The 12,981-nt window shown below is 35.8% G+C and overlaps 1 protein-coding gene across 5 annotated transcripts in view; it reads right to left on the bottom strand.

Moving 5' to 3' along the window:
* The window catches only part of LOC137580347 (uncharacterized), a 52,831-nt gene extending 40,059 nt beyond the window's left edge, over positions 1 to 12,772 (bottom strand). For 3 of the 5 annotated variants that reach the window (XM_068294345.1, XM_068294348.1, XM_068294347.1), the window contains exons 1-3: positions 12,521 to 12,772; positions 11,157 to 11,736; positions 1,227 to 1,505 (exon numbers count right to left, since the gene is read on the bottom strand). In XM_068294345.1, the coding sequence (XP_068150446.1) occupies positions 1,227 to 1,505; positions 11,157 to 11,606 (729 nt within the window). In that variant the 5' untranslated portion in view covers positions 11,607 to 11,736; positions 12,521 to 12,772. Of the gene's footprint in view, positions 1 to 1,226; positions 1,506 to 11,156; positions 11,737 to 12,499 lie in introns of all 5 variants that reach the window. The other 2 variants (XM_068294346.1, XM_068294349.1) reach the window with 2 other exon arrangements.
* Between the last annotated feature and the right edge of the window lie 209 nt (positions 12,773 to 12,981).

Genomic DNA, 12,981 nt, shown 5'->3' with positions numbered 1-12,981 from the left:
AATGGAAAACATTACAGCGATACTTTAAGTACTTTTGAAATGAATGAAGCCTTTATTTAAACTAGATTTTAGAATATTGTCAATGTCGTATGTACAGTATATTAGCCACTTCTGATACAGTTCGAAATTTAAGCTTGATAGCCAGGACTCTAATGAGAAAACATTTAGATTCTACATCCTAGAGATATTTTGCAAGAGGAAGGTATATATCAAACATTTTTGGTATGTAGATCTTTAAAATTGACTCAAATCTATATAATGGAACTGTATTTTTAATTGGATATAAATTGCAAGCCAAGGATTAAAGAAAAAGTTACAAATTAATACGAAACTATCTATTTCAGAACTTTTCCTGATTTGGAGCTCACTCAATGTGTTTGAAATACTTACTATGGTGCAAACTAACTAATGATATGACTAACTTTAAAATTGTGTCAGTGTAATGTTTAGAACTGACTCAAATCAGGCCATATGAAGATATATACCTGAATATTCAAATCTAATGTTCATTCTAATGTTCATTCTTCTGACCTGCAAATGACTCTTGGCTCTCCTAAAATGCATTAAATTTTTGAATAGAAAAATTATGCTTTTAAAGAAAATGTTTTCTTAGTTCTCATTCAAGGTTTTCTGCTTAAAAGCTTCCACTGTATTTCACGTTTTCAAAGATTTCATATACATACATACTATGTACATACATATGTAGTACATACATAGCTAACCCCCCACATAAAGTGCAATGTTTTTTTGCATGCTCAAGTTATGCTTGGTGGATTTTATTGGTGCAGTTGCTCTTGTGACGAGGGGTGGATGGATGGATGGTTGGTTGGTTGCCTTGGCAAAGTCAATTGCTGGCATTTAGCTATAGAAGAAGGTTTACGATTATGATTGCGATTATGATTATTATAATGATGATGATGTTTATAACATTTTATTTGCAGCGCTGAGCTTTCAAAACGGTGCATTAAAAGTGTGTGTGTGTGTGTAGATATTTTGGCTTATAACAAGTATCCATAACCAAAACTAAACCAACAAAATATTTAGGGGGAAAAAGCAAAATGAAAAAAAAATACATTTTATATGTAAAATGTTCATTCACTAAGTAGTCCGAAACCTTTTTTAAAAACTACCAAAACCATGCCAAAGAGAACAATAGAACCAAAAAACAAAGAGGTAACAGAAGTAAGCGAATTCTATATAGTGGAATCATGTCATATATAGCCTACCATATCGGGCCTGAAGTAGACTTGTTGCGTGTACATGGAACTTTTCAGCGAAGATGTTTTATCCGGAAAGAGAATGCATTTGCCGGGCATGGTCGATGTTCCATTTGGTGTGGCTGTTATTGTTCCTGCTTGTCCAGCTGTTCCTGGATGATGATGATGGCCAACACCCAGATCGGTTTTCTGGGCTGTCAGACTGCTGGTGGAATTGACTTTGGAGGCGTGTGAAAGGCGTTTCATATGTGTCCACATCTGATGCCAAGGCGCCGACGAAGTTTCTTTCTAAATGGTTTTTTTTTTTTTTTTTTTTTTTAGGTTGGCGATCGGATGGTGTATTTGTGGTAGAGGGGGACAGTTGGTTGGAAAGAGTATTGAGTATTCGGTTTGTTTGTTTTTTGTTTGAGAGAAAAGTGTTTGTTGTTTGTATGTTTTGTTGTTTGGTTTATGGTTTTTTTTTTTTGTTTTGGTTTTTGGTGGAGTGTACAAAAAGAACAGAAATAAATGGAATTTTTCTTTATTGATTGTAATTGCCAATTTGAAAATAATTTATAAGAACTAAAATATATGTACCTAAGTTTATAATTTATTCGAAATAAAATTTCAAGACTTAAAACTTTTGTTTCATTGTCAAATGTGTTTCTTGTAAATTTCTTTTCTTATAGATTTAAATTTATAAGGTTAAGAAAATATATTTTGAATAAGATTTATTGCCCTTTAAGGGCTGATAAATTTTTTGTTTACAAAAATCCATCAATCAAGTTTTAACTCAATTAAAATTAAAATTTATTTTTGAATTTAAATATAACAATTTCTATTCCTAAGTTACTTTTAAGAACAAATTTTATAAAACTTTTTGGGAAAGTTTTAATAAAAATAATAAGATAAATTTCCAGAAGAAATAACCCATGAGTTTGTTATGAAAAAATAGTTTTTTCTCGTTTCTCAATCGGACAAATCTGTTAATATAGGATCGGATCCCCTTAACGATATCGCTTAATTACTTTTACTTGAGGTCAAATAGTTTCTGTATGACAAATTTTTCTATAAGGCAATAGTCCATTCCATATTCTAAATGACTTTCTTTGTCAACAAAATGTTTAGGTTATAGTAACTCGATCTATCTGATTAATATAAATATACACGCAGATTAATTAAGCTAAGTGATAAGGAATACATACATATACATATACTCATATTTACTTCCTCTATAGGGTTTAAGATTTGCTGGGAACTTGAATCATAATCTATTTATAATAAATGCAAAGTTTTCAACTTTTTCCATATCATTTCGTTGAAAGGAAAACCTTTGAATTATTCGATGACATTTTTTTCCTCTTCTAATACTTAAAAAGTGTTTCTTTTACTTAATATTACAAAAAAAAAGAAGATCTTTTTGGTATGCATCTCATTTTTGTTAGCAACATATTTGCTTAAACATTTTATCTCTCTATTTTTATAAGAATTTTCTAACCACAAATCATATTTGTGTATGCCTGATTCGCCCCCATTAGACTTCTCTTGGCTTGGGGTGGCTAAGTAGTTTCATACATAAAGCTCACGCACTTAGCACTCACTCAACACCCGGTGCCCGGCACCCGGCACCCTGTCTGCGCCCAAGAACTCCCCCACCCTGTTTCACAAATCCCCATATGTACATTGTACATGTGTTGTATATACATACAGACTATGTGCATGTTTGTATATAAGCATTTCCTTAACCACCTTATGATGTCATCATACCAAACGCCAACGCTTTACCAATTTTAATTTTATTTGCGTTAACTGTAATTTGGTTTTTAGTAAGTACAGGGTATGATGTCAACAGTCTGGCGGGTGGTTGGCGTCTCATTGACGGCCGTTTGTGTTTAAAACACACACACAAAAAAAAAAAAGCAAAAACAAAAACTGCTGTTTCAAGATAAGGTGGCATTCTTTTGTATGTTCCATGATAAGCTTTCGTTATAATTATAACAATTTGCTTGATAGTCATTGACTAATTTAAAGAACTGCTGCCTGATTTGAAAGAACAATTTATGAGCAAGCATTCGCTTGTTGAGGTAGGTGAGCTATTTTTATATATGTACATACATAGGTTTGTTTCATTAGATGAGACTATCACAGTGAGTCATCTTGAATTGAACTTGAAGAGCCACAAAGATTTCAAGGTAAAGAGACGTTCGATTTGAAAGGCATTTAAATACACTCTGAGAAATGAATACTTTCAAATATGATCTTAGCAATACATACTAACAATTTCTCTAATTATCGATTGATTTTTGTTTGAAATCGGAATGGGCAAACGATTGTCACATTGGCCATAAAGGGATCTAGAACCAGAAATGGCGAATTCCTTAATAAGGAGGAATAACCTATTCAAATACTGTCAAAAGTCACAAATCGAATCGAAATAGAGAGTTATATATAGTGTTACCAGATAATGGTTCTTCCCCTGTTTCTCTGAGCAATGTTAATGGATATTTCTTATGGCGTACCGAAAGGTATTTCAATCCTATCATTAAGTTTGTTTACCATCTTGCGATTTGGCTTTAAGCAGCTTCCTCATACAAAAATCTCGAAAAGCAGAAGAAGAAAAATTTCTTAAGAAAAACAACAATGCATAAAATTTGCATATTACATCAAGACATGTTGCATGCCACAGTCAACGAGATGTTGCATATGCAATTGAGTTAAGCGCATCTCAACTCTGCCAGCATGGTTTCACTCCTCCCATTCCCATTCCCCTTCTCCCTTTTGCCACTTTGCCAGCAAAAGTTAAACGAGGCATGCCCAGCAACAAGATGATATAAAGGAAACTGAAAGACTTGCAATCAGTGTTTGTAGTTGATGTTGTTGTTGTTGTGGCTGCTGCTGCTGTTGCTGTTGCTGCATGTTGCAAGTTGCCAAGCAAATGCGTGAGTAAGGCAAGCATTTGTTTCACATGGCAACTTGTAGCAGTAACTATAGCAATAACTATGTGGGGGGTGGTTGATGGTTTGATGGTTGCATGCCACTTGCAATCTTTCAACTTGTTGTTGTTTCTGTTTCTTTTCTGTTTTGATAAATATTCAAAAATCTTGAAAGTTCGCTTAGGTCTGGGAACTTCCTTTCATAAAATTGATGCATTGCCCTTTATTTTCTGTGTATAATTTCTATATAATTGCCGTTTCCCGTTTTAATGAATTGTTTATTTGTATGTAATCATATTAAAACCGAGAATTGCAGCCAGCTGCTGGCAAACGCAAGGGGTGTGTGGAGGGGGTGCCTAAGGGCGTGGGGGTCATGGTAACTGCAACAACAACAACAACAACAATACATATACATAATAACAGCAATTACAACAACAACAACAACAGAAAACCCACACAAAAACCAAATATACACGGATGAACTAAATATCGAAAGGCACAGTGATTCAAGTCAAAGAGAAAAAGTAAAGCAGAAATTGGATAGATTTTTATAAGTTTTACATGGCAGGAAAAGATGTCTGTATATTTAGGTAGTAATGTTAACTACAAAGTAAAAGTTTTTATACAAAACAAACTTATAAGCTTAAGAATAATGTTTAGAAAACTGTTTAGTCTGAATTAAATTCTTTCTTTCTTCCTTATGATTTGATTGTGTGGGATTGAACATTTATTTTCAACATATATCCTAGGGAATATCTATCTCTCATTCACAGTGAAGTACTTAGAAGGGTTCACTCATGAAATCTAAGTTCTTTCTACTTATGTAACTACACAGAAGTATCTTAACAGAATTCATTTTGAGTTTATGGTAATCATCACCACTGTTTGTTTGGGGGCCAATTTTCATTACTTCCGTTCTCCACTTGCACTTTACATTTGTCCAGTTTTTTTTCGTGTCGCTTTTTTTGGGGGGGGTAAGTCAGTTGCATGACAAACGGAAATTGTTTTCATTTGATTAGCGAGCGTAAAGGTGTGTGTGAGTGTGTGTGGCATGGGGGTTGATTCCAAACTGGCCGTGAATGGGTTTTTGGGTAATTCCCCTAAACCAAAAGTGAAATTCATCATACAAGGGCATGACCGCAAAATAAATTGGACTCCTAGCTGCTCTCAATAAATGGGTACTTAAGATTCGATATGAATTTTAGTTTGGTATAGTTTCATTTTTATTAATTTTTTTTTAAGTTCCACAAATTTCACACTTTTGCCAACTTAATGGGTAAATAAATAGTAAATAAATTTTAGGGGGTTAAAGTCAGAAACTGCAACTGGGCAATTTCAGACATATTGCCACTTTTGTTGAATTGCCTATAGACACGCAGTGCCACCGACCATCCCTCCACCTCGTTTCGATCCACTCCCCACAGCCCACAGCCCACAGCCTTATGGGTCCAACCCCACCCAAAAACAAAAACTGGCATCGTTGAATAAACAAGAACGACAAGTGAGCTAGGCGCGCACCGCACACGCTTTTCTTATCTGCGAAAGCATAGAAGAAAATAGAGCGCCACCACCCACTATCTGCCACCCATTATCCACCTCATTCCGCCCCACAAAACTAAAAGTAAACTAAACGAAATAAGACAGAGAAACAGATAGAGTGAGAGGGAAAGACAAAGGCAATGCCAGAACGACACGCAAGAAATGCGTAAAAATAAAAATGAGCCAAAAGAAAAATAAAACAGAAACAAAAAAAAACATACATATATATACATACAAAGAGAAAATCATTTTCTTGTTTTCCCCCTTTTATTTCGGTGCTTTTGGCCACCTTCCCCGTCCACACACTTCAGCCCCAACTCCTCAAAATGATTTCATTCATAAAGCGAGCCAAAAATTGAGGCAAAAAAATCAAAATTACATTTAGTACAGAAAGAAGTCGTTATATAGATACCCTTTAGCATTTATTCAAAGGAGAATGAATTGAATTTTTCAGGGATTTTTAGGAAGGATGCTTCCGTAACATGAAGGAAACCTTAATGAAATTGATTAATGCAGAATAAGAATGGTATTCAGGGCTCTACCAGCGATGCATTATGATATCATATCCTTGAATCCTTTTGATTTGTTTATAAACTTCACATAAATCGTTTAGGAGTTTTTGTCTTATGCTACTTTGATATCCCACTAGAGTCCCTTATAGTATAGGGTATACAAGAAGAAGAAGAAAACTTTAGCGGGAAATATGCGCCCACAATAAAATATACAAATAAATGGCTGGGCTTAATGCAAATAAAAGGGAGTGAGGGAGGTGGAAATGTGGAGTAAGAGAAAGCGAGAAGAGGGGCGAAGTTGAAGTTGGAGGCCGGGGTTGTTAGGCAGATGCTGCCCACGAGTGTGGCAAGGGAATTTCCAAAAACCAAATGGCACACAGAAGTGCAATTTTTTTTGGGCCGAAGGGTAGGGGCGCAGTAAAGTCTGTGACTTGAAGCCAAATCCTGTTCTGTCTGTTTTGTTTTTGCTTTTGGTTATTGCATATGGTGGATGTCGCTGTCTTTTGAAGTTTTTTAAATTGTTGTGGTTTCTATCTTCTTCCCCCTTCAATGCCGCTCCCATTGCTTCATTCTCTCTCGTATTCTGTGATAAAGTGATACATCACAATTACGTTTTTTTTTCACTTTGACCCACAAAAGGAAATGCAGCTGTAATACTTTTGTTTCAGTTTTTAATGCATTTTGATAGATTGCATTAACAGATTCAGCAGCCAGACTAAAAGGCTGCCCATGATATGTATATATATATATATAGAGCAGGGTGTTCATTGTAAATTGAGTGAAATTGAAATATATATTTCACACTTGTTTGCCGAGGGGGCAAATCTAAAGTGGGTGAAACAAAAGTGTGGGTAGAACGGTGGTAGAGTGGGTGCGAAAAGGGTCGACCTCGGCACGAGATCATGGAGCAAATTAAGTTTGGATTGCCCTTATTGAGCTGTGGCTCAAATAGATAAGTTCATTAAGGTTAAGTGATTTTAATATTCCATCTTAGACAATTTAAAAATATATATGTACGAAGATCGGGAGCAGCAAAGAAGAAGTGTGACTTGAGAGATCATGAAACGAAAGTTAAGAAATTGTGACACAAATATGAAATCAAATATTATACTAAGAATAAGTAGTGAAAATAAGGAAAATTAAGAGAAATTTTTAATGTAATTTATTCTTTGGGATGTGGATGAACATTGTCCATAAAACTATTATAGATTGATTTGAGATTTAACAAAGTTTTCATAAATTTTACCAACAGATTAACGATTCAAATTTCACAATTAACGATTCATCTTTTACATTTTTGAGTTTAAAAAGCAAAATATATGAATTGCTAGGGTAAAAAAATTTATTGAAACAGGAATTTATTTATGTACATTATTATATAAATTAATCATATATAAAACGATTTGTGGTTTGGACTATAGTGCCATAAAGGTCGTTTGCCTTTTAGAGATCTTTATCTCAAGAAACAGTTTCTGAATTGTGAATTATAAGCACAATTAGTTGACTCATTGATAAATTATAGAATCGAAGTATTAGTAATCGGTTTTTTAGATCAAACCATACTTACAATTGTTAAATGTACATAGAAATTTTGAAAGTTCGCATTAAGTTGTATTATGGTTTTACGTATACGCATTTTTTTTGATAAATCCAGCCATAAGCAATCGATGAATCAATTCGATATATTTACTTCTTGCTAAAACCCAATGAGTAAGACTTTCCCCTGTCTGATCTTACATTGTCTTGCCTCATTGCCCTACCTTTCTCTAACACTCTCATTCGCTCATCTGACTCATCAGCCATCACCCAGACCCCAACATCATCATCATAAACATCCTCCTCACCATCGAACCATTGCATGGCTTGTCATAGCACTGACTGACCACTTCTAAGGCCTCTGTGTGTACTCAACCATGTAAAAAATATTTTTCATTTTTCATTTTTGTTGCTGTGTTTTTAATTTGTTGCAAAAACACAGAATATTTCACATCTCTGGCACATGTGTGTGTGTGTGTGTGGTGTGGGTTGTGTGTATTTAGTTTGTGTTTCTGCCGTTAAATTGAAACGCGCGCCAAACAACACAAAATAAATTGACATTGAACGTAAAATTTATTGAAATTGTTTACGTGGGGTCGGACATTGTTTGCTGCGAGGGTCGTTTTGAAAATATTTATGGTCTTGTAAAAAAAGAAAGAAAAATCTGAGCAACATAGATAGCACATAAAGAAATAGATTTCTTTATGCATTTCGTTGGACTTTTCTGCTCTAGATACCAACGGATGGGGCCCTTTGGCAACTGCAGCCGAGTGCAACGAGGCTTGGCATAGGAGAGAAAAGATGCCCCAAGTCCCGTTTCTCTGATTCTTTTATTGTTTGCACTAGCCCTGAGTGTGTCTATATGTGTGTTGTGTGTGTGTGTGTGTAGTTAGTGTGTGTGGGTCAAACACTGAAAGTCCAGCTAGTTGGTAAACGAGCACGTACCAAAAAGTTTTCTATTTCGGTATAAAAGGACAAACTTCAATGGGTATATCAGTTTACTGAATAAGCGAAACACAATAGCAAATAAGGTAGAGAAGGTTATATGCCATAAACCGGAGTGGAATTATAAGATATGGTATAATCAAAAGATTATAGAAGTGAAGTCTACTTTTACTATATCTATTTCAACTTTAAAGATTTTGACATATTGGCTTTCTTCTTAGTCGAACAACCTGAGTCTATCTTCAGGCTTATAAAAGTCATAAAATATATAGTTAACAAAGTATCGATAAGAAGATTATTGCAAATACGATATCTTCTTCTTGGCTTGTGCGGTATTTTAAAGTCCAGAAAGGAACATATTACAGTTCCATGTAGGGTTCTTCATATACATATTTGCTTACCAATTGTAGCTTTGGAGTTTCCTACTACTCATAATTCCATGTCTCTGGTTACCCGTTTGGGTTTGTCTTTTTAAAGTCTCTTTTCTCTTTACTTTTGCTCATATTTCGCTTTATAAAAGAAAGAAGTAAAAGAAAAAGGTAAAAAAGAGACTTTAGGCCAATGGCTTTTTAAGTGTGACTAATTATGACTCCAGAGTTCGGACTTAACTTGGCATAAAAGTCACTTGAAGTCTTCTTCTCATGTTGGTTACCTCTTCGTTTTGTTTTTTGGGTTCAATGCACTAAAGCGCCGGCTTGGATGGGTCTCTTTTGCAAACTGACCCGAAAACTTATGCAACCGGCATCGATTTTAGGTAACCCACCGAAAAGTTGTCTTCAATCCCAGTTAAAGACTGAAAAATAAGAAGGTTGAAAGGCAGACCTCTAGACGCCGCCCTCTTTTTCATCTGTTTTTTCTCCCTCTTCGTTTCCAACTCTTTGGTCTATTGACAGTTTGGTACATGTGAGAGGGCAAACTGCATAACAACTGCGCAAATATTTTGGCAAAGGCTGAAATTATGCAGGCAATTTGGATCCAAAAAGAAACACTTACAAACAATTTGTTACGACAAGTTGAGAAGGAATGGCAAGGATGCCAACGAGAAGAACGACGGAGGACATGGAGGATGTATCAGGTAATCAGTCTTGACTTGAGCTAAGATGTGCAAAAACTGGCTAGCAGCCAAGAGGATTGATGAAGTGATATAAGTGAACTAAGAGCAGAAAGCAAATATAAAGAAATGTAGTCTAAAAAAGGACTCAACTCACATCCAGCTTGTTCCAAATATTTCGAGCATAATATGTCATAAGTTTTTGTTTTCTTTATCTACTGTCTAATGACTGCTTGGATATGTCTTCATAGTATTTTAATTTCAGGTAGTCGTTGTTTGCTTTGCTGCGATAAGATTTTTATCTAAATTCTCAACACTCATGGAAGTTGTGCTATCTATTATCTTACCCAAAACTAGCCATGTTTGTATCTTTTGCAATTCATTATCGCAGTTTATGTGGCGTTCTACCTGCCCCATGGCATATACGCCAAACACATTTATAACACTGAAAGACCGTCCAGTTCCTCTTGACTAAGCTTTAAAAACCCATAGCCAGAGCCTAAAGAGGCTTTACCACACTGCTTTTTTTTTTCTCCTTCTTGATGATGAGTCGAGATAAAACCCAACCAGATAAGAGCGTTAACAAAATAATAACCAAATAAAAAGCATTTACATATATAGCCGAAAAAAAAACAGACAGTGTCAGAGAAAGAGGAGAAGAGCACAAAAAAAAGACTGAAAGGCAAAGAGGAAGGTAGTCTCTCAACTAAGGGAAGTCAGCCCCATTAGTGAAATGGCTCTGTCAGAATGTGGCTCTCAAAATAAAAACAACAAAAAATGTTAATATGGCTTATTTGGCTTTTTTGTTTTGCCTTTGAGTCTCTCTCACATTCTATGAGGATCTGTGTGTGTCTGTGTGTTTGGAGTCAGCCTTCGACTAATTTGAAATGTGGCCAAGACATTTCTTTTTTGGCAGAGTTTAAGGATAATTTCAAGAGAAGTTTGATTACGATTTGTGTGTGTGCCTCAATGAAAATACATGAAATGCTTTAAGACCAAAAAATAACTTTAGAAAAGTTTCTAAATATTCTATGCAGAAATGTATAAAGCATTTTTTTTGTGTAATACTTTAAAGTTTATTTAGAATTTTGCAATTTATGGAGTTTAAATTTGAAAAGAATGAAATTTAGTTTTGCAATTTGACCTCTCATTAACCTGTTATCCAATTGGCTAAGTGCCGATCTAGATGAGAGATGTATACTCCAACCAATTCTCTTGGCTATCTAAGCTTGAGATAGTTTTTTTTCTTAGATTTAGTTGGAGGATTGGTTGAAAGACTTTGGTTACTTTTAACACAGTGTCTTATCAATTAAATCAATGTGATATTCTGATATATTCTTATCATATCTTAGACGTTAACTTAATTGTAATTTATAAGCCATGTATGTATGTATGTGGGGACTATCATTGTAGCCATCAACATGCATGATAATGTTTAACTCACCTTGGGATCCAATATGCTACGCTCCAGGCTATCCTCACGATTCATAGTTGTGGCCGTGCTGCCAGTGCCAGTGCTGCTGCCACCTCCTCCAACTCCGATGCCACCTATTCCACCACCACCAATGACTCCACCTAGACTACTTCTGTCGCGTTCCCTCTCCTGCTGTTCGAGACGAAGACGTGCGCGTTCTACACGCGCCAGAGTTGGACTATCTAGAATGGATGGAGCCCTTGATGGTGGTCGGGAATTGGAATTGTTTGTTGTATTTGTATGCAATTGCTGCAATTGTTGGTGGAGCTGTTGTTGCTGCTGCTGCTGTTGGTGGTGCAGCGTCTCCAGAGTGGCACTATTGTTCGATGATGTTGAGCCTGGAGTGGGCGTGGCCGATGACGATGAGTTGGTCATGGTGGCCGTTGATGTCGACGATGTGGATGTGGTGTGCATTAGCATTATAACAATTGGTTTTTCTCCTGGTTTTTGTTTTTGCTTAGTCTAATTGTAATTTGGTGACTGAAGAAATCACCTTCAGAGTGTTGATGGGTTTGCTTATTTCTTATTTTTAGATTTTTGGGGTCTTTAACTGTGTGGGGACAAGAAGGTTTGGTCGTATTATTAGCAAATATTCAAAATGAGCAAGATTTAGGATCTCGCACTTGATCGATCTATTAACACCACAAACTAACTAGCTTTACATTTAAATGCCCATCAATTATGGGTAAGTTAATGCTACTATCTAGAGTCTAGTCGATGCCTCCCATTTCGCACACTTTATTTATGATTCGTCTATCGGGTTTTATTTTCTGCTTCCTTTTTTGTTTGCAGCCAATTGAACGATTTTATATCTTTGCTTTTCAACAGAAGCAGAGAAAGAGGAAAGAAAAATGCACCAGACATGGGCCAAAAATGTGTGTGCATGGTGGGAAGGTATCGGGCTCGGGAAGGGGTATAAAGAGACCATCAACACAGAAGTAACAGCCAATAATTTTCACAAAAACTGGTTTTCGGATATTTCGATATGCAGGTAGTTTTTACTTTCGCACAATAAAAGCAAGTTGCAGCAGATACAAATACAATAAACCAAAGCAAAACAAAGCAAAAAAATACAGAAAAAAACAACAAATAAATAAAAAGTATCTGTATCTTTTGATTCTTGCTTAAAATTTCATTTGCCTGCTGACGTTCGTTTAATTTGCCTCTCTGCCTCTGAACATGGTTAATGGTGGGTGGGACGACTGAAGGGGGGTATTGGGTCGAATTTGATTATTATTTTTTTGATTTTTCTTGGCGCGTAGCCTATACAAGATGCCAAACACGTTTGTTTTCATTTATATATATCCGCTGACCATTTTGTTTCAAGCACATACTTTATTTTGAATTTCAATATTTATTTTTCTGATTGTGATTCTCGATATCGCGTCGCGTCGCTTCGCATTTCTTTTGCCGATTGTGTTGTAACCAACTTTTGAAAAAACCAATTTTGCGAATTCTCAAAATTTTATTTTCAAAAATTTGTTTCTCTGTTTTCCGCAAAGCAAACGTGCGACGATCGTCGTGATTTTATCTGGGTCCGAGTTAAGGCGCGAACGGCTGCCAACTGCGAACTGTTCACGCTTGCTGCCCGTCGAAGACTGACGGCAAAAAGATACGGAAAACTGGTTTGCTGCTGCTGCTGCCTTAGCCAGCGCAACGAAAAAGTATCCGTCAGATACAAAGTCGTCGCTTGGCCATGCATCGGCATGCGAACATGTTCGAGTTGTATATGAATTTCCCAGTATTTATATTATTTTCCTAATACATTTGCAGTTGACTGTGCGTTTAGTCAGCG

The sequence above is a fragment of the Drosophila tropicalis genome, unplaced genomic scaffold (genome assembly GCF_018151085.1).
Source record: "Drosophila tropicalis isolate 14030-0801.00 unplaced genomic scaffold, ASM1815108v1 contig_845, whole genome shotgun sequence".
NCBI classification, from domain to species: Eukaryota; Metazoa; Arthropoda; class Insecta; order Diptera; family Drosophilidae; genus Drosophila; species Drosophila tropicalis.
The sequence above is the reverse complement of the archived record's forward strand: the minus strand, read 5'-3'. Positions and strand labels throughout refer to the sequence as shown.